At 42.0% G+C, this 26,861-nt stretch overlaps 1 protein-coding gene across 1 annotated transcript; it reads left to right on the plus strand.

Moving 5' to 3' along the window:
* The first annotated feature begins 23,470 nt into the window (after positions 1-23,470).
* On the plus strand, positions 23,471-25,740 carry LOC120441670 (gastrula zinc finger protein XlCGF46.1-like). Its single transcript, XM_039616892.1, has one exon. It carries the CDS (start codon positions 23,503-23,505, stop codon positions 24,787-24,789), a length of 1,287 nt encoding a protein of 428 aa, XP_039472826.1. The 5' UTR covers positions 23,471-23,502; the 3' UTR covers positions 24,790-25,740.
* The last annotated feature ends 1,121 nt before the right edge of the window (positions 25,741-26,861 follow it).

A 26,861-nucleotide genomic window follows, 5' to 3' on the forward strand; every position in this document is an offset into this window, starting at 1 on the left:
CAAGTTTGAAGGTGCTTCTGTTGTTTAACGCGACCTCCGCTGGTTTGCTCTTTCTGACGCAGAGAGAAAAGCCGATCAGCTGATCGGGACAAATCGCGTTGCTTTTCACCTCAACTTTAAAGTTCGACCTCCTCGGCTGTAATCGGTCCAGCCCAGAGTCGATCATGACCAACTGGCCAATACACCACTATTCATTTATACCGTTGAAAAAAATAAAAGAAATAAAACCCCATCGGCCCATAAAAACGAAAAATCATGAGCGGCCCACCGGGCAAATGCCTGGTATGCCCGATGGCCAGTCCAGCTATGATTTAGGCTGAGCTGACCTATCCAGCGCTTAAAGCTCCAGCTAAGGCTGAGTGGGCCGCTCCAGCATCCAGACCCCCCTGGTGCGCAAACCTTCAGCTCAGGCCGAGCGGGCCTCTCCAGCACGCAGACAACTAGCTACAGGCTGCGCCACATCAGCATTTGCAGTCTCACTGTCCACTGTTATCAAACAAACAGACAGAGTGGGTAAAGAAAATTTGTCCTTATTACTCACCACACCCGGCTTTTGAGATGTCTGGTAATCCGGGTGAGGTGAGGAGTGGCGCGTATGATTCTGACTTGCCAGGCTGTGAATCTACCGGCTGCCCGAGCAGATGAGCAACCTGGGTCGGAGGGTGGAGGTGGAGCATGTTAATTACCAATTACCAGTAACTAATTACCAATTACTTCCCCCAAACAGTAATACAGTTACTTTACTGATTGCTTATTTTTGAAAGTAATTAGTTACTTAGTTACTTTTTAAAAACATGATTTACACCCTGAACAGGATCTTCAGTCGCTTCAATCCTAATTCAACTATTTCTGCATAATCCATCATATAAAATGTCATCAAATGAAAAAGTCTCTTTTCAAAACTTGTTTTATTAGTTTTAATCTTTTTAATCTTTTAATCTTTTAACTTTATGCATCAAGCACAAATTAAATTGTATGCAACATTCTCTGACTGGAAGAAATTTGTTTAACATTTAAACACATTTTCTGTACAACTCCAGCATATAAAATAAAATTGTTAGTTTTGTTTACACTCACTCTTTCCAATAGATGCAAGTAAAACACAGCAGAAATTAAATAAAATCAAAGAATCAGTGGTCCTGTTGCTCTATTTTCACCTGTTCAGCGGGAGTGGGGTAGGCGGAGGTTTGCCCTGGTGCAGGTGTGCTGCAGCCGTCATGTCAGTGGAGGAATCCTGAGTTTCTCTGTGAATTTCACATTCCCATGCAGTGTAGCCTAATCAGTGCTTGTGCGGAAGCTTAGGGGGATTTTTCGCTGTTAAAATAAGTTTTCTTTGAACAGCGGACGCTAATGTTTTTGTCACTTTTTACGTAATCGAACTCAAAGTAAAGTAAATACTTCCATGCTTTTAACGCTGCATGGTCGTACACTCTCCCACGCTCGATATATTATCCACTGTTGATCTGCACATAGTTGTTGCCAAGAACGTCACACTCGCAAAAAAAAAGTCACGGTTTTAATAACACAGTAATGCCATGGGCAGTAACACGTAACGCAGATCTTTTTTCTTTCTGAGTTTAAAAACTATCTGAAAACATATTTATCTGCTGAAGCCTTTGAGACTCTTTTAAGGGGTTGACTCAACTTTCTTTCAAACATGTTTTATTTTATTTTATTTATTTAGTTTTTTACAATCTATTTGTATATATACAGCACTTGTAACCCCTGGTTTTATGTTAAAGTGATTTATTTATGGTATCGTATGGTATGGTATGGTATGGTATGGTATAAAGAAAAGCGAAGGTAAAAAAAAAAAAGAAGGTCGTACCTTTGTGGACAAAGGAATGTGATAAACTAATTAAGTATTGGAAATAAAGCTTTTAAAATATTAAAGAGGAATCACAGTTTAGGATGGATGGAATGAAAGAGGAGTATGGATATCCAATCTTGAGGAACGGAGAGGCAAGAGCAGTAAAAAATAAGGAGAAGGCAAATGTGTTGGCAAAAACGTTTGTTAAAATCCACAGTTCAGGCAATATTAGAGAAGCAGGGCGAAGAGGAAGAGAAATGCCATCATAGAGAATAGGGATTTACTGAAACAGATAGAAGATACGGATGATTTATCAAATCACCTTAAAAATGAGGTTGTGGTTGTGCCCATACATGAACCAGGAAAGGATGATACAAATCCAGGAAATTACAGACTCATAGCTTTAACATCTGACATCTTTAAAATCACAGAGCGAATAATAAATGACAAATTAATGTATTACATGGAAAATAAAGGATAAATACCTAAACATCAAAGTGGTTTCAGAAGAGGGAGGAATACAATGGATAAAGAAAGGAGGAGACGATGCTTGTAATAACATTCAAAGGAGAGCAGGAGAAATGAGAAGCACAGTTTGGAGTAGGAGCGAGGAGGTGGTCATGTCTAGAATAAGGTTTGGACATACTGGTTTGAACACAAAACTATTCATGACAGGGAAACATGATGCAGGGAAACGAGATTACTGCAGAGAAGGGTGAACTATAGAGCATGTTAGATTACACTGTCAGAAATATCAGGTGGAGAGAAGGTAACTGATCCAAAACCTCAGTAACATAAAAATGAAACTGGATCTTATTGATTTACTGCAAAAGGACTCAAGACGTGAGTCTTATCAGGCCCTATTCCACTTTTTAACACAGAGTAAACATTTGGGGAGGGCTTGATGGTCGACACTCCATACCAGTTGGTGGCGGTAACGCACCATTTTACTGTTTACAAACCGCCAATGAAACTTAAAAAGAAGAAGAAGAAGAATGTGTTACTACCTTGGACTTTTCTGTGTCTTATCGCAGTTTTAAAAATTGGCACTTTTTGAAGAACCCACATCAAAGTATTGTGTTAAATCCAATTTATGAAGCAGTAGGTGCATGGCATGGTCGTTGCTTGTTGTCAGGTATGTATTGCAGCTGCGAAGACGAACGTACGTTCTCCTGTTAGGTTACAGCTGGTAGGAAGGTGCGTTCAGTGTGTCTTTGTATATTTAAGTTTCCATGTCAAACGAGATAAAACAGTTATTTCTGGACGCGCAATTGTTTGCTGAGTTTGGTAACAATGTGTTTTTGTAAACCACGTGATGATTTAAGTCATTTAATTTTCACAGAATATGTGAGCGAGACTAAAAGAGCAATATTTTTATGTTTAGTAAACTGACGTCTCTAAATGTAACTGCTTTTATTTTATTAGTTCTGACGAGGACAGCTGAGTGATGTTGTTGGTGAGCTTGGATTAAATCATCTCTAAACAAAGAACTTGTCCTCGTGGTGACTGACTTGGGGAGTGGAGGTCAGTGAGCACATTGTCTCTGCTGGTCCGACTCCAACTACAAAGCCGGCCCGCTCGCCCCCTCCTGAGTCTGAGAGGAGATCCAGAGTAAGTCAGTTATAACTACATTGGTTGCTTAACTTTATCATTTTCTACAGGGTCTCTCTCTCTCTTAGCTCATTTTGGTTTGATTTCTGCCTTCTGTTTAGCCTCTCTGTTTGTCTGCCTCAGTACGTCAATGTTTTATCATTATGTGTGCCTATGCCAAGAGGCACACATATTACTATTCGTCGGATTTATTATTATTATGTGTGCCTATGACAAGAGGCACACATATTACTATTCGTCGGATTTATTATTATTATGTGTGCCTATGCCAAGAGGCACACATATTACTATTCCTCGGATTTATTATTATTATTATTATTATTATTATTATTATGTGTGCCTATGGAAAGAGGCACACATATTACTATTCGTCGGATTTATTATTATTATTATTATTATTATTATTATTCTCCAGTTTCCGCCTGAAATTTTGCAGCGAATCTCGCCTCGCAGTTTTGAGACAAGCTTCATATATGTTACCTCATTTTGTGCGGCCGGATCTGGAATGGTGTGCTATGACTTTTGGTGTTTATGAATTTTATAGTTTTTAAATATTAATATTTTAGTGAAAATTTTCCCGCGCCTCTGCCAAACAGTTTTGACATTAGGGTTACATATGTTAGATCATTTTGTGCGGCTGGAGCTGGACTATTATGTTATGACTTTTGGTGTTTATAACTTTTATAGTTTTTAAATATTAATATTTTAGTGCAAATTTAGGCCAATTCATCTTTTGGCGCCAAATAAACAGACTTCATTTGTGGTGTGTTGGCTCTCTCTAGTGGTATGCCGGGAGTGGTACAGCCTGTGTACCCTTATTTGGATTACCGTAATGATGACAATTTCAACGGTGCGCACAGCGTCGCTGCTTTCAGGAGCCCTTGAATTTTTAAGGTTGCGCAAATCATTCAAAAGTTACGGTAATGCTTGGTGGAAAACTCAATATCCCACAATTCATAGCACGCCTCTACAGAGTGAACAATGGCGGCCACCACTTCGTTTTATATGTCTTTTATTCGTGTTTCTAGGTCACAAAATAAGCTTTTAAGATATTTTCAGGCGAGAATGTAGGTGTGTAAACTTCAAATATCTGCTTGTTTTATCAAGACATCCCATATTTAGCGACAGTGCTCTGACTACGTCGGTCCTGCCTGACAGCTAGCCGGCTACCTAGCTGGCTACCTAGCTGGCTACCTAGCTAGCTGCCGCACTTGGCTGCAAATGGATAGCGAGGGACTCTCTCTGTCGCTTTCACCTCCCTGGTCTCTCGCAAATGCTCGCATAGAATCGGAGTTACAGCTGGATGTGGAAAAAATAACTGAGTTGTTTGGTGGTGGAGCTACAACAGAGGGCAGCTACCCACCGGTGTGTGACAGAAAGGACATGCCGCCAACGAGACATATGAGGCCGGGCAGGCGATTGCTAACGCGGTGGTCAATCATGGATCAGGAAAGCGAAGGAGCGCAGGAGCGTGAAACTGAATTTCAGGTAAGAAGTTATGAACTGCACTCTATTTGGGTCAGATATAAACCGAGTTTAGGTGTAGTTTATTTAGCAGCAGTTCTCTTATGTGTTGCTGATAGTCGGGTAGCTAGCTAGCGCCGCTAGCATAGTTAGCTCGCTACCGCCGCTTAGCAGCAACCCTTCGTGAAAAAGCACCCAGGCTTGGCTTATATTGAGGCGGGTGAAACTCGTGTCAGCACCCGTCGCTCTCTATTTGGGTCAGATATAAACCGAGTTTAGGTGTAATTTATTTTCGTTGACCTTTACAATCGTAATGCCACGGGAGTTTATATACAGCTGTGTGCGTACTAAGTTACTGACGTTGGACTTTATTTTATTCATTAGGGTTAGTTCATAGAGTTGCCGTGCCGTACAAACGGAATCGTCCCCACATTCAGAGAAAACATTATGATTTATTCTGTCGTTACGAAGCCTCCCCGTCATTCTCTCGCGTGTTGAAACGTCAATCATGAAACTGATCAATGATCGGCTGTTCGCTCTTATTTATCGCGCTAAACAACAGCAGCACGTTTAAGCTTGATCAGCTGTTGTTAGAATTCTTTTGATTTTAATTTCTAGTATCAGCTGATGTTTGCTGGAGCATGAAGATGAAATCAGGAGATGTCCTTACTGAATCATCAGAGCTGAACTGGTGATGGAGAAACAGGTTTACACTTTAGGTGACATGAATGAGTTGAAGGGAAGTTATGAGTTGTTTCTGAGAGACAAAGACCAAGCTCCTTTTTGTGTAGCTGACAGCTGGTAACTGTGCAGGGGCGGATCTAGCAAAGCTTTTAGGGGGGAAGCTAGGCATTAACAGAGAAAGGTGGACACAAAGATATACTTTTCTTTCTTACTCTCATATAAAATATTTAGCTTTTATTAAATAGTTATCTGAATCTCACAACCAAAGTTTGTATAATAATACACAGGATTGGCTGTAGACCATTGTTCATAATTCAGAACACTGTGTAAAAATAACAAAAACAAAAAGTGAATGCATGTGTGAAAAGTGGTCTATAATGTAATGCTTCAAAGTGTGTTCATGCAAACATTGTCGGGTCTGCCGTGGTACAATGGGACTTCTGCTCATGAACCTGTGTGCACAGCGCCTGCAAATCGGCGCTGTACAAAGTAACTTCATCTTTACACAAAACTGTAAGCTGTCATCTGTGAAGCGTGAGCGGTGTTTGTTTTACCATAGTTCATGGTGGAGAATGGCTGCTCTTCTGAGTTTTGCTCTCTGTAGCCGTATGAATGGCAAACTACAGTGATTAGCAGCGGCATAGGCACACATAAAATTTCTTCTGAAATTTTCGCTTTCTAGTTATTATTATTATTCTCCAGTTTCCGCCTGAAATTTTGCAGCGAAATCTCGCCCGCAGTTTTGAGACAAGCTTCATATATGTTACCTCATTTTGTGCGGCCGGATCTGGAATGGTGTGCTATGACTTTTGGTCTTTATGAATTTTATAGTTTTTAAATATTAATATTTTAGTGAAAATTTTCCGCGCTCCTCTGCCGAACAGTTTTGACATTAGGGTTACATATGTTAGATCATTTTGTGCGGCTGGAGCTGGACTATTATGTCATGACTTTTGGTGTTCATGACTTTTATAGTTTTTAAATATTGATATTTTAGTGCAAATTTAGGCCAATTCATCTTTTGGCGCCAAATAAACAGACTTCATTTATGGTGTGTTGGCTCTCTCTAGTGGTATGCCGGGAGTGGTACAGCCTGTGTACCCTTATTTGGATTACCGTAATGATGACAATTTCAACGGTGCGCACAGCGTCGCTGCTTTCAGGAGCCATTGGAATTTTTAAGGTTGCGCAAATCATTCAAAAGTTACGGTAATGCTTGGTGGAAAACTCAATATCCCACAATTCATAGCACGCCTCTACAGAGTGAACAATGGCGGCCACCACTTCGCTTTTATATGTCTTTTATTCGTGTTTCTAGGTCACAAAATAAGCTTTTAAGATATTTTCAGGCGAGAATGTAGGTGTGTAAACTTCAAATATCTGCTTGTTTTATCAAGACATCCCATATTTAGCGACAGTGCTCTGACGATGTTGGTCCTGCCTGACAGCTAGCCGGCTACCTAGCTAGCTGCCGCACTTGGCTGCAAATGGATAGCGAGGGACTCTCTGTCGTTTCACCTCCCGGTCTCTCGCAAATGCTCGCATAGAATCAGAGTTACAGCTGGATGTGGAAAAAATAACTGAGTTGTTTGGTGGTGGAGCTACAACAGAGGGCAGCTACCCACCGTGTGTGACAGAAAGGATATGCCGCCAACGAGACATATGAGGCCGGGCAGGCGATTGCTAACGCGGTGGTCAATCATGGATCAGGGAAAGCGAAGGCAGGAGCGTGAGGTGAACTGAATTTCAGGTAAGAAGTTATGAACTGCACTCTATTTGGGTCAGATATAAACCGAGTTTAGGTGTAGTTTATTTAGCAGCAGTTCTCTTATGTGTTGCTGATAGCTGGCTAGCTAGCTAGCGCCGCTTAGCATAGTTAGCTCGCGCCGCTAGCAACCCTTCGTGAAAAAAGCACCCAGGCTTGGCTTATATTGAGGCGGTGAAACTCGTGTCAGCACCGGTCGCTTCTATTTGGGTCAGATATAAACCGAGTTTAGGTGTAGTTTATTTAGCAGCAGTTCTCTTATGTGTTGCTGATAGTCGGCTAGCTAGCTAGCGCCGCTAGCATAGTTAGCTCGCGCCGCTAGCAACCCTTCGTGAAAAAGCACCCAGGCTTGGCTTATATTGAGGCGGGTGAAACTCGTGTCAGCACCGGTCGCTCTCTATTTGGGTCAGATATAAACCGAGTTTAGGTGTAGTTTATTTAGCAGCAGTTCTCTTATGTGTTGCTGATAGTCGGCTAGCTAGCTAGCGCCGCTAGCATAGTTAGCTCGCGCCGCTAGCAACCCTTCGTGAAAAGCACCCAGGCTTGGCTTATATTGAGGCGGGTGAAACTCGTGTCAGCACCGGTCGCTTCTATTTGGGTCAGATATAAACCGAGTTTAGGTGTAGTTTATTTAGCAGCAGTTCTCTTATGTGTTGCTGATAGTCGGCTAGCTAGCTAGCGCCGCTAGCATAGTTAGCTCAGCGCCGCTAGCAACCCTTCGTGAAAAAGCACCCAGGCTTGGCTTATATTGAGGCGGGTGAAACTCGTGTCAGCACCGGTCGCTTCTATTTGGGTCAGATATAAACCGAGTTTAGGTGTAATTTATTTTCGTTGACCTTTACAATCGTAATGCCACGGGAGTTTATATACAGCTGTGTGCGTACTAAGTTACTGACGTTGGACTTTATTTTATTCATTAGGGTTAGTTCATAGAGTTGCCGTGCCGCATAAACGGAATCGTCCCACATTCAGAGAAAACATTATGATTTATTCTGTCGTTAGAAGCCTCCCCGTCATTCTCTCGCGTGTTGAAACGTCAATCATGAAACTGATCAATGATCGGCTGTTCGCTCTTATTTATCGCGCTAAACAACAGCAGCACGTTTAAGCTTGATCAGCTGTTGTTAGAATTCTTTTGATTTTAATTTCTAGTATCAGCTGATGTTTGCTGGAGCATGAAGATGAAATCAGGAGATGTCCTTACTGAATCATCAGAGCTGAACTGGTGATGGAGAAACAGGTTTACACTTTAGGTGACATGAATGAGTTGAAGGGAAGTTATGAGTTGTTTCTGAGAGACAAAGACCAAGCTCCTTTTTGTGTAGCTGACAGCTGGTAACTGTGCAGGGGCGGATCTAGCAAAGCTTTTAGGGGGAGCTAGGGCATTAACAGAGAAAGGTGGACACAAAGATATACTTTTCTTTCTTACTCTCATATAAAATATTTAGCTTTTATTAAATAGTTATCTGAATGTCACAACCAAAGTTTGTATAATAATACACAGGATTGGCTGTAGACCATTGTTCATAATTCAGAACACTGTGTAAAAATAACAAAAACAAAAAGTGAATGCATGTGGGAAAAGTGGTCTATAATGTAATGCTTCAAAGCGTGTTCATGCAAACATTGTCGGGTCTGCCGTGGTACAATGGGACTTCTGCTCATGAACCTGTGTGCACAGCGTCTGCAAATCGGCGCTGTACAAAGTAACTTCATCTTTACACAAAACTGTAAGCTGTCATCTGTGAAGCGTGAGCGGTGTTTGTTTTTACCATAGTTCATGGTGGAGAATGGCTGCTCTTCTGAGTTTTGCTCTCTGTAGCCGTATGAATGGCAAACTACAGTGATTAGCAGCGCATAGGCACACATAAAATTTCTTCTGAAATTTTCGCTTTCTAGTTATTATTATTATTATTTTCCTTTTTCCACCTGAAATTTTGCAGTGTATCTCGACCCGCAGTTTTGAGACAAGCTTCATATATGTTACCTCATTTTGTGCGGCTGGATCTGGAATGGTGTGCTATGACTTTTGGTGTTTATGAATATTATAGTTTTTAAATATTAATATTTTAGTGAAAATTTTCCCGCGCTCCTCTGCCAAACAGTTTTGACAATAGGGGTACATATGTTACATCATTTTGTGCGGCTGGAGCTGGGCTAGTATGGTGTGACTTTTGGTGTTTATAACTTTTATAGTTTTTGAAATATTTAGATTTTAGTGCAAATTTAGGCCAATTTCTAGGCTCCTGAGAAAGATTCTGCTTTTGGCACCATAGAAACAGACTTCATTTGTGGTGTGTTGGCTCTCTCTAGTGGTATACCGGGAGTAGTACGGCCTAAAGGGTGCCATGCTTGGTGAAAACTACATATCCCACAATTCATAGCATGCCTCTACCGAGTCAAACAATGGCGGACACCACTTCGTTTTATATGTCTTTTATTCGTGTTTCTAGGTCACAAAATACACTTTTAAGATATTTTCAGGCGAGAATGTAGGTGTGTAAACTTCAAATATCTGCTCGTTTTATCAAGACATCCCATATTAGCGACAATTCTCTTAAGTGTTGCTGATAGCCGGTTAGTTAGCTAGCACCGCTTAGCTTAGCTAGCTAGCGCCTTCGTGAAAAACCACCCAGGCTTGGCTGATAGTGAGGTGGCTAAAATTTGTTTAATCGCCCGATCGCTCGGCAAGGGTCTGTGTCTTAGGTGGACTTATTTTTCGTTTATATGGGCCGATGATGCTGGTCGATGTGGAAAAAATAACTGAGTTGTTTGGTGGTGGAGCTACAACAGAGGGCAGCTATCCACCGTGTGTGACAGAAAGGACATGCCGCGAACGAGACATACAAGGCGGTGAGGCTACCGCGGATCAACCGCTGTTTGCTAACGCGGAGGTCAATCGTGGATGAGGAAAAGCGAAGGCAGGAGCATGAGGTGAACTGAATTTCAGGTAAGAAGTTATGACCTGCACTCTATTTGGGTCAGATATAAACCGAGTTTAGGTGTAGTTTATTTAGCAACAGCTCTCTTTACGTGTTGCTGATAGCTGGCTGGCTAGCTAGCTAGCGCCGCTAAGCTTAGCGCCGCTAAGCTTAGCGCCGACTAGCGACCCTTCGTGAAAAACCACCCAGGCTTGGCTGATAGTGAGGTGGCTAAAATTTGTTTAATCGCCCGATCGCTCGGCAAGGGTCTGTGTCTTAGCTGGACTTATTTTTCGCTTATATGGGCCGATGATGCTGGTCGATGTGGAAAAAATAACTGAGTTGTTTGGTGGTGGAGCTACAGAGGGCAGCTATCCACCGGTGTGTGACAGAAAGGACATGCCGCGAACGAGACATACAAGGCGGTGAGGCTACCGCCGATCGACCGTGTTTGCTAACGCGGAGGTCAATCGTGGATCAGGAAAGCGAAGGCAGGAGCGTGAGGTGACCTGAATTTCAGGTAAGAAGTTATGAACTGCACTCTATTTCGGTCAGATATAAACCGAGTTTAGGTGTAGTTTATTTTCGCTGTGCTGACTTTTTCAATCACTTACAATAACTCGTACTGCGTGCTAGCTAGCACTACGGAGTTTGTATACAGCTGTGTGCGGGCTAAGTTACCGATGTTACCGATGTTGAACTTTATGACAGCCTCCCTGTCATTCTCTCGCCTGTTGAAACTTCAGTCATGAAACTGATCAATGATCGGCTTTTCTCTCTTGTTTGTTTATCGCGCTAAACAACAGCAGCACGTTTAAGCTTGATCAGCTGTTGTTAGAATTCTTTTGATTTTAATTTCTAGTATCAACTGATGTTTGCTGGAGCATGAAGATGAAATCAGGAGATGTCCTTACTGAATCATCAGAGCTGAACTGGTGATGGAGAAACAGGTTTACCCTTAGGTGACATGAATGAGTTGAAGGAAGTTATGAACTGTTTCTGACAGACAAATATACACCAAGCTCCTTTTTTGTGTAGCTGACAGCTGGTAACTGTGCAGGGGCGGATCTAGCAAAGCTTTTGCCAGGGGGCCAGGTAGGGCATTAACAGAGAAAGGTGGACACAAAGATATACTTTTCTTTCTTACTCTCATATAAAATATTTAGCTTTTATTAAATAGTTATCTGAATCTTACAACCAAAGTTTGTATAATAATACACAAGATTGGCTGTAGACCATTGTTCATCATTCAGAACACTGTGTAAAAATAACAAAAACAAAAAGTGAATGCAAAAGTGCATAAATATTTATTTTACGTGTTTGATGTGTGTGGCGGGGCGTGGTCTGCAGTGCCGCTGCAGGGGAGGTGGACCCACCTGAGCGGCACCTGCAATCACGCCTCTCGGGCGTAGTCTGTGCTCTCTCGGCTGTTTTTTGGGTGTGTGTCGGGCTGTGAGTTGAAAAGCTACAGCCGGCTGTTTGGGTACACCAACCATGTGTGAAAAGTGGTCCATAACGTAATGCTTCAAAGCGTGTTCATGCAAACATTGTCGGATCTGCCGTGGTACAATGGGACTTCTGCTCATGAACCTGTGTGCACAGCGCCTGCAAATCGGGGCTGTACTGAAGTAACTTCATCTTTACACAAAACTGTAAGCTGTTATCTGTGAAGCGTGAGCGGTGTTTGTTTTACCATAGTTCATGGTGGAGAATGGCTGCTCTTCTGAGTTTTGCTCTCTGTAGCTGTATGAATGGCAAACTACACTGAATAGCAGCGCATAGGCACACATAAAATTTCTTCTGAAATTTTCGCTTTCTAGTTATTATTATGTGTGCCTATGACAAGAGGCACACATATTACTATTCCTCGGATTTATTATTATTATTATTATTATTATTATTATTCTCCAGTTTCCGCCTGAAATTTTCCAGCGAATCTCGCCTCGCAGTTTTGAGACAAGCTTCATATATGTTACCTCATTTTGTGCGGCGGATCTGGAATGGTGTGCTATGACTTTTGGTGTTTATGAATTTTATAGTTTTTAAATATTAATATTTTAGTGAAAATTTTCCGCGCGCTCCTCTGCCAAACAGTTTTGACATTAGGGTTACATATGTTAGATCATTTTGTGCGGCTGGAGCTGGACTATTATGTTATGACTTTTGGTGTTTATAACTTTTATAGTTTTTAAATATTAATATTTTAGTGCAAATTTAGGCCAATTCATCTTTTGGCGCCAAATAAACAGACTTCATTTGTGGTGTGTTGGCTCTCTCTAGTGGTATGCCGGAGTGGTACAGCCTGTGTACCCTTATTTGGATTACCGTAATGATGACAATTTCAACGGTGCGCACAGCGTCGCTGCTTTCAGGAGCCCTTGGAATTTTTAAGGTTGCGCAAATCATTCAAAAGTTACGGTAATGCTTGGTGGAAAACTCAATATCCCACAATTCATAGCACGCCTCTCTACAGAGTGAACAATGGCGGCCACCACTTCGTTTTTATATGTCTTTTATTCGTGTTTCTAGGTCACAAAATAAGCTTTTAAGATATTTTCAGGCGAGAATGTAGGTGTGTAAACTTCAAATATCTGCTTGTTTTATCAAGACATCCCATATTTAGCGACAGTGCTCTGACTATGTCGGTCCTGCCTGACAGCTAGCCGGCTACCTAGCTGGCTACCTAGCTAGCTGCCGCACTTGGCTGCAAATGGATAGCGAGGGACTCTCTCTGTCGTTTCACCTCCTGGTCTCTCGCAAATGCTCGCATAGAATCGGAGTTACAGCTGGATGTGGAAAAATAACTGAGTTGTTTGGTGGTGGAGCTACAACAGAGGGCAGCTACCCACCGTGTGTGACAGAAAGGACATGCCGCCAACGAGACATATGAGGCCGGGCAGGCGATTGCTAACGCGGTGGTCAATCATGGATCAGGGAAAGCGAAGGCAGGAGCGTGAGGTGAACTGAATTTCAGGTAAGAAGTTATGAACTGCACTCTATTTGGGTCAGATATAAACCGAGTTTAGGTGTAGTTTATTTAGCAGCAGTTCTCTTATGTGTTGCTGATAGTCGGCTAGCTAGCTAGCGCCGCTAGCATAGTTAGCTCAAGCCGCTAGCAACCCTTCGTGAAAAAGCACCCAGGCTTGGCTTATATTGAGGCGGGTGAAACTCGTGTCAGCACCGGTCGCTCTCTATTTGGGTCAGATATAAACCGAGTTTAGGTGTAGTTTATTTAGCAGCAGTTCTCTTATGTGTTGCTGATAGTCGGCTAGCTAGCTAGCGCCGCTAGCATAGTTAGCTCGCGCCGCTAGCAACCCTTCGTGAAAAAAAGCACCCAGGCTTGGCTTATATTGAGGCGGGTGAAACTCGTGTCAGCACCGGGTCGCTCTCTATTTGGGTCAGATATAAACCGAGTTTAGGTGTAATTTATTTTTTCGTTGACCTTTTACAATCGTAATGCCACGGGAGTTTATATACAGCTGTGTGCGTACTAAGTTACTGACGTTGGACTTTATTTTATTCATTAGGGTTAGTTCATAGAGTTGCCGTGCCGCATAAACGGAATCGTCCCACATTCAGAGAAAACATTATGATTTATTCTGTCGTTTCGAAGCCTCCCCGTCATTCTCTCGCGTGTTGAAACGTCAATCATGAAACTGATCAATGATCGGCTGTTCGCTCTTATTTATCGCGCTAAACAACAGCAGCACGTTTAAGCTTGATCAGCTGTTGTTAGAATTCTTTTGATTTTAATTTCTAGTATCAGCTGATGTTTGCTGGAGCATGAAGATGAAATCAGGAGATGTCCTTACTGAATCATCAGAGCTGAACTGGTGATGGAGAAACAGGTTTACACTTTAGGTGACATGAATGAGTTGAAGGAAGTTATGAGTTGTTTCTGAGAGACAAAGACCAAGCTCCTTTTTGTGTAGCTGACAGCTGGTAACTGTGCAGGGGCGGATCTAGCAAAGCTTTTAGGGGGGGAAGCTAGGGCATTAACAGAGAAAGGTGGACACAAAGATATACTTTTCTTTCTTACTCTCATATAAAATATTTAGCTTTTATTAAATAGTTATCTGAATCTCACAACCAAAGTTTGTATAATAATACACAGGATTGGCTGTAGACCATTGTTCATAATTCAGAACACTGTGTAAAATAACAAAAACAAAAAGTGAATGCATGTGTGAAAAGTGGTCTATAATGTAATGCTTCAAAGTGTGTTCATGCAAACATTGTCGGGTCTGCCGTGGTACAATGGGACTTCTGCTCATGAACCTGTGTGCACAGCGTCTGCAAATCGGCGCTGTAATGAAGTAACTTCATCTTTACACAAAACTGTAAGCTGTCATCTGTGAAGCGTGAGCGGTGTTTGTTTTTACCATAGTTCATGGTGGAGAATGGCTGCTCTTCTGAGTTTTGCTCTCTGTAGCTGTATGAATGGCAAACTACAGTGATTAGCAGCGGCATAGGCACACATAAAATTTCTTCTGAAATTTTCGCTTTCTAGTTATTATTATTATTCTCCAGTTTCCGCCTGAAATTTTGCAGCGAATCTCGCCCCGCAGTTTTGAGACAAGCTTCATATATGTTACCTCATTTTGTGCGGCTGGATCAGGAATGGTGTGCTATGACTTTTGGTGTTTATAACTATTATAGTTTTTAAATATTAATATTTTAGTGAAAATTTTCCCGCGCCTCTCTGCCTAACAGTTTTGACAATAGGGTTACATATGTTAGATCATTTTGTGCGGCTGGAGCTGGACTAGTATGGTATACACTTTTGGTGTTCATGACTTTTATAGTTTTTGAAATATTTAGATTTTAGTGCAAATTTAGGCCAATTTCCATAGAAACAGACTTTATTTGTGGTGGGTTGGCTCTCTCTAGTGGTATACCGGGAGTAGTACGGCCGAAATCTGTATGCTTGTTTTTTAAACTCAATATCCCATAATGCATAGCACGCCTGCCGAGTTCAACAATGGCGGACACCTCTTCGTTTTAAACGCCTTTTATTCGTGTTTCTAGGTCACAAAATGAACTTTTAAGATATTTTCAGGCGAGAATGTAGGTGTGTAAACTTCAAATATCTGCTCGTTTTGTCAAAACATCCCATATTATATCTGACGATGTTGCCGGCTAACTAGCTAGCGTGGCTAGCGACCCTTCGAGCACCCGGGCTTGCCTTCAGTGAGACTGCTGACCATCACCTGTTCGCTCGCCAACAGACTGTCTTAGGTGGACTTATTTTTCGTTTATATGGGCCGATGATGCTGGTCGATGTGGAAATAATAACTGAGTTGTTTGGTCTTGGCTAACGCGCAGCTACAACAGAGAGCAGCTATCTACCGGTGTGTGTCAGAAAAACATGCGGGAACGAGACATAGGAGGCGGCGAGGGGACCGCCGATCGACCGGTGGTAGATCGTGGATCAGGCAAACCTAAGGCAGGAGCGTGAGGTGAACTGAATTTCAGGTAAGAAGTTATGAATTGCACAGGAGTTTCTATAGAGCTGTGTGCGCGCTAAGTTACTGACGTTGAACTTTATTTTATTCATAACGGTTAGTCCGTAGAGTTGCCGTACAAACGGAATCGTCCCCACATTCAGAGAAAATATTACAATTTATTCTGTCGTTATGAAGCCTCCCTGTCATTCTCTGGCCTGTTGCAACTTCAATCGTGAAACTGATCAACGATCGGCTTTTCGCTCTTGTTTATCGCGCTAAACAACAGCAGCACGCTTTAAGCTTGATCAGCTGTTGTTAGAATTCATTTGATTTTAATTTTGCGGCTGGTCCAAACCAGGAGATGTCCTTACTGAATCATCAGAGCTGAACTGGTGATGGAGAAACAGGTTTACCCTTTACAGGGCTCGCCAAAATCGCTAGCCCGACGTCCCGGGGCTAGCGATTTTCCAGTCGGGCTACCAAAATCCATCTCAGCCCCGCCCGTCCGGGCTATCATGGGAGGAAAGATATGTCAATGCTTTTGCATTCTTTCGCAAATGTAGCTGAGTAATTATGTCATCGGCATCGATGAGCCACTGTCAATATGTGACACATTGAAATCGCGCTTTGAATTTGCGCTTGTTTTTTGCTTTCACTTTCACTTTGCGCTAACTGTGTGTAGAGAGCGACAGCACTAATTGGTAAGTCACAGATTAATTGCACACCACTTCCTCTGACATCGCTCTTATCAATCGTTAGCTTACTATCAAACATGACAAGTGAAATCTCCTGCAGCAAGCTTAAACGTGATAGAGGCTGATTACGCAGAGAATTGCTGATCGTTATGTAAATATGCATGTAAGAGCAGATGGATTTAAGCAGGTATTTTAGTTCTGCAGAGCCAAACAAGAGAGGTCAGGGTGAAGAAGGGCAGCCAAAGAAAAGCCAACCACAAAACGGAAAAGTTATGACAAATCAGACTATGAGGGAAAAAGAAAGCGCAGCTTTATGGTTTCATGGACTAAAGAATTTATGTGGCTGGAATACGACGAGCTAAATAACCTCATGTTCTGCCGGGTGTGTTGTGAGTTTCCCTCGATTTCTGAGTCGACAAGCGCCTTTGTTACTGGGACCAGTCATTTTAAGAAAGACCCCATCAGAACCCATGACAAATGCAAGAAATGCATTATTGCCCAGTCTGCAATATCTTTCCCAGAACAAACACCAATTGCAAAAAGCATACTAAAAATAAACCAAGTATAACAAGAAGTCCTGAAAATCTGTTTAGAACAGCCTACTATGTTGCAAAGAGTGAACTACCACTGACAAAATTTAGCAGTCTTTGCAAACTTCAAAAAGCAAATGGCCTAGATCTTGGTTGCACTTGCCTCTTACCTGTGATTTCAGTGGAAATGTCAAAAATAAGGATCTGACACAGACTGATTCCTGTTGTACAGTTCTTACAAGTTCATAGAAATTTGTTCAATTAGAACCAAATATTTGAGTTGATGATTGAAATTGTTGTTGTAATTTGTGTTTTAAATATTTTTAGATTGATGTTTTGTTTCCTTTACAGTATTATACTTTAATGTATAATATTGTAAAGGAAACAAAACATCAATCAAAAAAATTGTCCTCTTTTTTTTTTTTATTCGGCTACTTAAATTTATTACCAAAAACTGAAGAGTGCCTCCCGAAGGGCTACCAGGGATTTTGAAATTTTGCGAGCCCTGCTTTAGGTGACATGAATGAGTTGAAGGGAGTTATGAACTGTTTCTCAGAGACAAATAAACACCCAGCTCCTGTTTTTGTGTAGCTGACAGCTGGTAACTGTGCAGGGGCGGATCTAGCAAAGCTTTTGCCAGGGGCCAGGTAGGGCATTAACAGGAAAGGGGACACAAAGATATACTTTTCTTTCTTACTCTCGTATAAAATATTTAGCTTTTTATTAAATAGTTATCTGCATCTTACAACCAAAGTTTGTATAATAATACACAAGTTTGGCTGTAGACCATTGTTAATCATTTACTGTGTAAAATAACAAAAACAAAAAGTAAATGCAAAAGTGCATAAATATTTATTTTACTTGTTTGATGTGTGTGGCGGGCGTGGTCTGCAGTGCCGCTGCAGGGGAGGTGGACCCACGGGCGTAAAGTCTGCGCTCTTTCGGCTGTTTTTGGGTGTGTGTCGGGCTGTCAGTTGAAAAGCTACAGCCGGCTGTGTGGGTACACCAAGCATGTGTGAAAAGTGGTCCATAACGTAATGCTTCAAAGCGTGTTCATGCAAACATTGTCGGGTCTGCCGTGGTACAATGGGACTTCTGCTCATGAACCTGTGTGCACAGCATCTGCAAATCGGGGCTGTGCAAAGTCACTTCATCTTTACCCAAAACTGTAAGCTGTCATCTGTGAGGCGCGAGCGGTGTTTGTTTTTACCATAGTTCACGGTGGAGAATGGCTGCTCTTCTGAGTTTTGCTCTCTGTAGCCGTATGAATGTCAAACTACACTGATTCGCAGCGGCATAGGCACACATAAAATTTCTTCTGAAATTTTCGCTTTCTAGTTATTATTATTATTCTCCAGTTTCCGCCTGAAATTTTGCAGCGAATCTCGCCCCGCAGTTTTGAGACAAGCTTCATATATGTTACCTCATTTTGTGCGGCCGGATCTGGAATGGTGTGCTATGACTTTTGGTCTTTATGAATTTTATAGTTTTTAAATATTAATATTTTAGTGAAAATTTTCCCGCTCCTCTGCCGAACAGTTTTGACATTAGGGTTACATATGTTAGATCATTTTGTGCGGCTGGAGCTGGACTATTATGTCATGACTTTTGGTGTTCATGACTTTTATAGTTTTTAAATATTAATATTTTAGTGCAAATTTAGGCCAATTCATCTTTTGGCGCCAAATAAACAGACTTCATTTGTGGTGTGTTGGCGCCATCTTTTGGTCCCATTGAAACAAATTTCAAACTTCATTTGTGGTGTGTTGGCTCTCTCTAGTGGTATGCCGGGAGTGGTACAGCCTGTCGACCCTTATTTGGATACCGTAATGATGACAATATCAATGGCGCGCACAGCCTCGCTGCTTTCAGGAACCATTGGAGGTTTTAAGGTTGCGCGAACCATTGAATAGTTACGGTAAACACAATGGCTTCTATGCTTGGTGGAAAACTCCATATCCCACAATTCATAGCACACCTCTGCCGAGTTAAACAATGGCGGCCACCACTTCGTTTTATATGTCTTTTTATTAGTGTTTCTAGGTCACAAAATCAACTTTTAAGATATTTTCAGGCGAGAATGTAGGTGTGTAAACTTCAAATATCTGCTTGTTTTATCATATTAGCGACAGTGCTCTGACGACCTCGGTCCTGCCTGACAGCTAGCCGGCTACCTAGCTAGCTGCCGCGACTTGGCTGCAAATGCACAGCGAGGGACTCTCTCTCCTTTCACCTCCCCGGTCTCTCGCAAATGCTCGCACAGAATCGGAGTTACAGCTGGATGTGGAAAAAATAACTGAGTTGTTTGGTGGTGCTATAATGCGGAGCTACAACAGTGGGCAGCTATCCACCGGTGTATGACAGAAAGGACATGCCGCGACCGCCGATCAACGGTGTTTGCTAACGCGAGGTCAATCGTGGATCAGGAAAGCGAAGGCAGGAGCGTGAGGTGAACTGAATTTCAGGTAAGAAGTTATGACCTGCACTCTATTTGGGTCAGATATAAACCGAGTTTAGGTGTAGTTTATTTAGCAGCAGTTCTCTTATGTGTTGCTGATAGCCGGCTAGCTAACTATAGCCTAGCATAGTTAGCTCGCGCCGCTAGCGACCCTTCGTGAAAAAGCACCCAGGCTTGGCTTATATTGAGGCGGGTGAAACTCGTGTCAGCACCCGGTCGCCGCCGACAGTATGTGTTTTAGCTGGACTTATTTTTCGCTTTATATGGGCCGATGATGCTGGAAACCGAAGGCAGGAGCGTGAGGTGAACTGAATTTCAGGTAAGAAGTTATGAACTGCACTCTATTGGGTCAGATATAAACCGAGTTTAGGTGTAGTTTGTTTTCATTGTGCTGACTTTTTACAATCGTACTGCGTGCTAGCTAGCTAGCACGACGGGAGTTTGTATACAGCTGTGTGCGCGCTAAGTTACTGACGTTGGACTTTATTTTATTCATAAGGGTTCGTTCGTAGAGTTGCCGTACAAACGGAATCGTGCCACATTCAGAGAAAATATTACGATTTATTCTGTCGTTACGAAGCCTCCCTGTCATTCTCTGCCTGTTGCAACTTCAATCATGAAACTGATCAATGATCGGCTTTTCGCTCTTGTTTGTTTATCGCCTAAACAACAGCTGCACGTTTAAGCTTGATCAGCTGTTTTTAGAATTCATTTGCTTCTAATTTCTAGTATCAGCTGATGTCGATGTGGAAAAAATAACTGAGTTGTTTGGTGGTGGAGCTACAACAGAGGGCAGCTATCCACCGTGTGTGTGACAGAAAGGACATGCCGCGAACGAGACATAAAAAGGCGGTGAGGCTACCGCCGATCGACCGGTGTTTGCTAACGCGGAGGTCAATCGTGGATCAGGGAAAGCGAAGGCAGGAGCGTGAGGTGAACTGAATTTCAGGTAAGAAGTTATGACCTGCACTCTATTTGGGTCAGATATAAACCGAGTTTAGGTGTAGTTTATTTTCGTTGTGCTGACTTTTTCAATCACTTACAATAACTTGTACTGCGTGCTAGCTAGCACGAGGGAGTTTGTATACAGCTGTGTGCGCGCTAAGTTACCGATGTTACCGATGTTGAACTTTATGACAGCCTCCCTGTCATTCTCTCGCCTGTTGAAACTTCAGTCATGAAACTGATCAATGATCGGCTTTTCTCTCTTGTTTGTTTATCGCGCTAAAACAACAGCAGCATGTTTAAGCTTGATCAGCTGTTGTTAGAATTCATTTGCTTTTAATTTCTAGTATCAGCTGATGTTTGCTGCAGCCACAGCTGTAAAACGGCTGTTCCAAACCAGATGTCCTTACTGAATCATCAGAGGTGAACAGGTGATGGAGAAACAGGTTTACCCTTAGGTGACATGAATGAGTTGAAGGAAGTTATGAACTGTTTCTGACAGACAAATATACACCAAGCTCCTTTTTTTGTGTAGCTGACAGCTGGTAACTGTGCAGGGGCGGATCTAGCAAAGCTTTTGCCAGGGGGCCAGGTAGGGCATTAACAGAGAAAGGTGGACACAAAGATATACTTTTCTTTCTTACTCTCATATAAAATATTTAGCTTTTATTAAATAGTTATCTGAATCTTACAACCAAAGTTTGTATAATAATACACAAGATTGGCTGTAGACCATTGTTCATCATTCAGAACACTGTGTAAAAATAACAAAAACAAAAAGTGAATGCAAAAGTGCATAAATATTTATTTTACGTGTTTCATGTGTGTGGCGGGCGTGGTCTGCAGTGCCGCTGCAGGGGAGGTGGACCCACCTGAGCGGCACCTGCAGTCACGCCTCTCGGCGTAGTCTGTGCTCTCGGCGGTGTTTTGGGTGTGTGTCGGGCTGTGAGTTGAAAAGCTACAGCCGGCTGTTTGGGTACACCAACCATGTGTGAAAAGTGGTCCATAACGTAATGCTTCAAAGCGTGTTCATGCAAACATTGTCGGATCTGCCGTGGTACAATGGGACTTCTGCTCATGAACCTGTGTGCACAGCGTCTGCAAATCGGCGCTGTACGAAGTAACTTCATCTTTACCCAAAACTGTAAGCTGTCATCTGTGAGGCGCGAGCGGTGTTTGTTTTTACCATAGTTCATGGTGGAGAATGGCTGCTCTTCTGAGTTTTGCTCTCTGTAGCTGTATGAATGGCAAACTACACTGATTACCAGCGGCATAGGCACACATAAAATTTCTTCTGAAATTTTCCCTTTCTAGTTTGAGTTAAACTCTCTGTTTCCCTTCATATGAAGGTGATGTCTGTGGAGTGATCTATGTGGAGACTGTGGGAAATATACATGTAGCAGTATTTCAGTAAGTGTCAGTCAGTCAAGAAGCAAAAGAATATTTAAACTAAAACACATTAAAAGAAGTGTTTTTCTTGTAACTGCATACGTGCCTGCACAGGGGCGGTTAGAACAGGATGTACTCAGGATGTGGCGTACACGATCACGGGCCTCATAACGAACAACAGGAAACAGATGTTGTAAAAAGGAGATGCAGCTAACTGTCGCTGATGCATGATATGTAACTTGCTCATGAATCTTGGGCGTGTACAACCCTTTAAATAAAGAAGTTCTCGTGCTTCCTCTTTAAGATCTACTGGACTACACTGAGGGTGGTATCGTGTACGTCTCCCACATATGTGCTTAATACATAATTGTTGTTGACTGGACCTGATCTGAATATTGGTTGTTTGTTCTCAGCCCAACATAAAACAATCGGGACAAGAGGCTCAGCATGACCTCATTAAAAATGCTCTGTTTTCCTTTTCCACTTTTCTTCTTTCATTTTCTTTCTGACATCTTTTCTTGTGTAAGCTGTTAACTGTTGTGATGGAGATTTCTTTATTTTATGTGTTGATCATATGTTTTGACAATATCACTTTAGTAATATCTATAGTACATTTTGGGGGCGATCATGAGGCTCAAGAGTTGGGAGTTCACCTTTTAATCGGAAGGTTGCCGGTTCGAGCCCTGGCTTGGACAGTCTCGGTCGTTGTGTCCTTGGGCAAGACACTTCATCCGTTGCCTACTGGTGGTGGTCGGAGGGCCCGGTGGCGCCAGTGTTCGGCAGCCTCGCCTCTGTCAGTGCGCCCCAGGGTGGCTGTGGCTACAATGTAGCTGCCATCACCAGTGTGTGAATGTGTGTGTGAATGGGTGGATGACTGGATATATAAAGCTCTTTGGGGTCCTTAGGGACTAATAAAGCGCTATATAAATACATTTACCATTTTGTGCAACTTTGTTCTACATACAGGAAAACATCAAATATGTATTTCACAGGTTATTCCACACACACAGATGGGTATTGTGAGTGAGTTAGACTGACACTCCCAGGCACCATGAGACATTAGGCAGATAGTGAGACTCCTTCTCCTTATCTCCAGGGAGGAGGAGTTGAGGTGAAATTATTTGAAGTGCCTCAATTCTATGCTTTATATTAACTAAATGCCATATAACCATATAGTGTAGTATTAAGTGGACATGGCCCTGAAAAATGAAGGCATTAGACTACGTGTCCTTGGGGGGTAGAATGCTGTAGACTCTCGCCCACGCTTACCTGTGAAAAAGTAGATAACAGGGGACCATCTTCTAGTGGAGATGCATTATAACTCACCTGTGCATTATAATAAAAGGTGTTGATTGCAGCTGACAGTGTCTGCAGACTTTGATAACTGTGTGACACCCTCGTGGTTAATCAGAGGGAAATCTGAGTCAGTGTGGATTTGGTTGTACAGCTCTCACACATACAACCTGAACTGCACATTGTAAGTGTGATGTTCTTCAAATTTGAACAAAGTTAAAACTAAAAAACTTTGAAGTCACACAAGCCAATATTTTATTCACAAGTTGAACTTTTACTACTTTTATCCCCAAAATGAGCTCACTTCAAATATTTACCACAGCATAGCGTCCCCAGGCACCTGAGACGTTTGGCAGATGGTGAAACTGTTTTTCTTTGTGAGGTAAGAGGGGGCACTTGTGGATGAGCTGAAGGTATAGACCTGATGTCACTGTTTGGGTTCTTTGTCATTACAGGAGAAAGAAGTGAAAGCAGGCCGAAACCTCAGCACATGGATGATATCAACCAAAAACATCCAGCACCAGCAAGTAAAGATGAGCCAGCGGCGATCCCTGTGGAAAAGACTTTTCCCGCTATGAAGCAGCCCAGAAGACGCAAGCGTGCCAACAGGGAGGACAGAAGCTTGAGCTGTGATCAGTGTGGGAAGACCTTTACTCAGATTGGTAGCTTAAAAATACATCAGCTTATCCACACCGGTGTGAAACCATTCAGCTGTGATCAGTGTGGGAAGACCTTTACTCAGATTGGTAGCTTAAAAATACATCAGCTGATCCACACCGGTGTGAAACCATTCAGCTGTGATCAGTGTGGAAAGACCTTTACTCAAAAAGATCATTTAAAGGTACATCAGCTGATCCACAGCGGTGTGAAACCATTCAGCTGTGATCAATGTGGAAAGACCTTTACTCAGAGATTCAGCTTAAAAACACATCAGGTCGTCCACACGAAATTTAAAGCTTTCAACTGTGATCAGTGTGGAAAGTCTTTTACTCAGAAAGGTAACTTAAAGAGACATTATATGATCCATGTTGGAGGTAAATCATTTGTCTGTGATCAGTGTGGAAAGTCGTTTCAGGATAGAGATCACTTAGAGAGACATCAGGGCGTCCACAGTGAAGTTAAACCTTTCAGCTGTGATCAGTGTGGAAATTCTTTTATCGGGATTGATAGGTTAAAAATGCATCAGCTCATCCACAGTGGAGAGAAACCATTCAGCTGTGATCAGTGTGGAAAGTCTTTTACTCAGATGGGCAATTTAAAAACACATCAGCTCATCCACAGTGGAGAGAAATCTTTCAGCTGTGATCAGTGTGGAAAGTCTTTTGCTTACGTTAGTCACTTAAAAAGACATCAGCTCATCCACTCTGGTGCTAAACAGTTTGTATGTGGTGACTGTGGAAAGGCTTTTACTCAAAAGACTGGCTTAAACTCACATCAGCTCATCCACTCTGGTGTTAAATCATTTGTATGTGGTGACTGTGGAAAGGCTTTTAATGAGATTGAAAGCTTAAAATCACATCAGCGAACCCACTCTGGTACTAAACAATTTGTGTGTGGTCATTGTGGAAAGGCTTTCTTCCATAACAAAAATCTGTTGAAGCATCAAAAGACCCACAAAGTGTCCTCCTGTGAGAAAAGGGGCAGACCAATGGGACATTACCCTGACAGGGTTCATTTAAACACAGTGGGAGAAACAGGGGATCTGAACAAAAGTTCTTCTGGATGCTGCGTCAAACTTAGAAAGCTTGAGATCAGGCTTCACAGAATTCAGCTTTAATTTCCTGAGAAAGTCAGAGCTTCACTATGTCTTTGTAGATCTAGTGAAACCATGAAAGGGTGCAAAAAGAGGCACTGTGGTACTGCATGATGAAGTCAGAAGTGACAGAGAAGTATGTGAGCGTGGTTCAGGACATGTATGTGTGGTAGCAGTGACTACCACACAGACAGGGTTGAAGGTGGGGGGAGGATTACATCAATTCTGAGCCCCTTCTTTCTTTTTCAAAGCGAGGGCAATACTCAGGAAAGGATGATGACAATAGAGCTGCAAGACAGGATGGAAAGAAAAAGAGTTTAAGAGAAGATCATCAATGTTGTGAAGCGATCGAGCCGCGATCACAAAATCTTAGCTTATGGAGTTAGTTATCCCAATACAAGTTTAGCAAGTTAAACTTCACTGGCTGTGTCCACAAACAGCATACAGAGCAAACATTACTCCATCATCTGATCACAAGAAAAGCAAAATGTCAGAACAGTTCACCTTCTGGGTCAAACTGTCAGACCTGTTACTGTTTATTTGGTTGTTCATCGTGAGGTAATTATCAGTGTCAGTGCTGTGCCACTTCTATTGTAACTCACATGAAATGTGTTTTAAATGGGCTCTATTGTCTTACAATATTGTGTGAGTCTGTTTTGCTCCACAAAGACACAACCCCTCCTGCAATGTTTAATATTACAGCAAAAAAAGGTAAATTGATAAATTTGTGTCATTTTTAAACAGGCAGTATTTAGAAAATTAAATATATTCTTACCCATGTGTAAAGTTTTCAGTGGTCTGTGTTTTCTTACAGGATGTGAGTGTGTTTTGCTTCATGAAGAGACAAACCTACATTTTTTTTATGTTGCAGTAAAAATATTTTTATTGTAAGTCATAAATTTTACTCATTTTCATCCAGGCAGTATGTAAAAGATTAACTGAATCCTATGAAAAATAAAATGTATAAAGATGTGATGTATCTTTCCATGTTTTTCTGAATAATTACACACTGCTTAAAATTAATTGCAGTATAATTATTTATTTATTTCTTCCTCTGTAAGAAACTGACTTGCTGTCTCTTTGTTCTCGTGTACCTAAGTAATTGTGGGTAACATCTTGATGCATGCTCAATCATCCAAGTTAGGAAATCCCAGAAGTTGATTCTGTTCATCTGGACGTAGCGTTTTCAGTGGGACAAACGTTTCATCACTCATCCAAGAGACTTCTTCAGTCTCAGCTGACTGCAGGTTTCTCCAATCTTATAAAGAGTTTGTTTGCATACTAATGAACAATAGGCTGTTAATCATTAGTATGTACTGATCACTAAATCCACTATTGGAGTGTACATTGTCCGGTCCATTTCTAGCTGAATGCATCACATTTTGTACCAGAAGATTTACCAGCCTTTAGAAGACAGTGGTCCCGAACCAGAAATGGTAAAGTCGCTGTGTATAAGAGCAAGGATGCAAGGATATGTTATAGGGTCTATCTGACAATATAAATGGTACTTTCCATGATTAAATATTAACAGCAGTAGCAGCAGCCTCACCATTGATTCAGACTGAATACATCATTTTCTCTGGGAGCAGGCCCGTCGTCTGGACGTGCTTTATATTTACAGCATGGTGGGCATCCAGGTGGGTGCTTACAAATTGCTTGCAAGTAGTCTTAAGATGACACTTTGCAGATCCCAGTGCCGACACTTCTCATAAGCCTTCACCCTTGTGTACTTCTGATCTGTGCTCACTTGACTGAAGTTGTTTCAGATAGTGGTCAGTTTTGGAGCAGTACAGACAATACACCTGTCGCTCCTCTGGCATGATGCTTGATGGTGAAGGTACCTCAGGTGTGGTGCCACTTCCTAGCAAACCAGCACCATGAAGAATGTTTGTGGACCATTTTGACCTTTTATTCTTGCGCCCCATCTTTCTGTGGGTCCCCATTTGCTTTCACACCATCTCCAAGGATTTCAAACACAGATTCCTGCAGCTTGTGGGCATGTCGATGTGCTAGGAGGGCAGGTTTTATTGTGCACAATTTCTTCTAAGGCAGTAGAGGAGAAATATCTGTTGTTTAAAAGGATTTAATTAAATAAT

Source organism: Oreochromis aureus, linkage group 9 (genome assembly GCF_013358895.1).
Source record: "Oreochromis aureus strain Israel breed Guangdong linkage group 9, ZZ_aureus, whole genome shotgun sequence".
Classification (NCBI taxonomy): Eukaryota; Metazoa; Chordata; class Actinopteri; order Cichliformes; family Cichlidae; genus Oreochromis; species Oreochromis aureus.

Bases quoted from the DNA above. Each gene is read 5' to 3' on its own strand.
- LOC120441670 (XM_039616892.1), top strand. From the start codon at position 23,503: ATGGATGATATCAACCAAAAACATCCAGCACCAGCAAGTAAAGATGAG.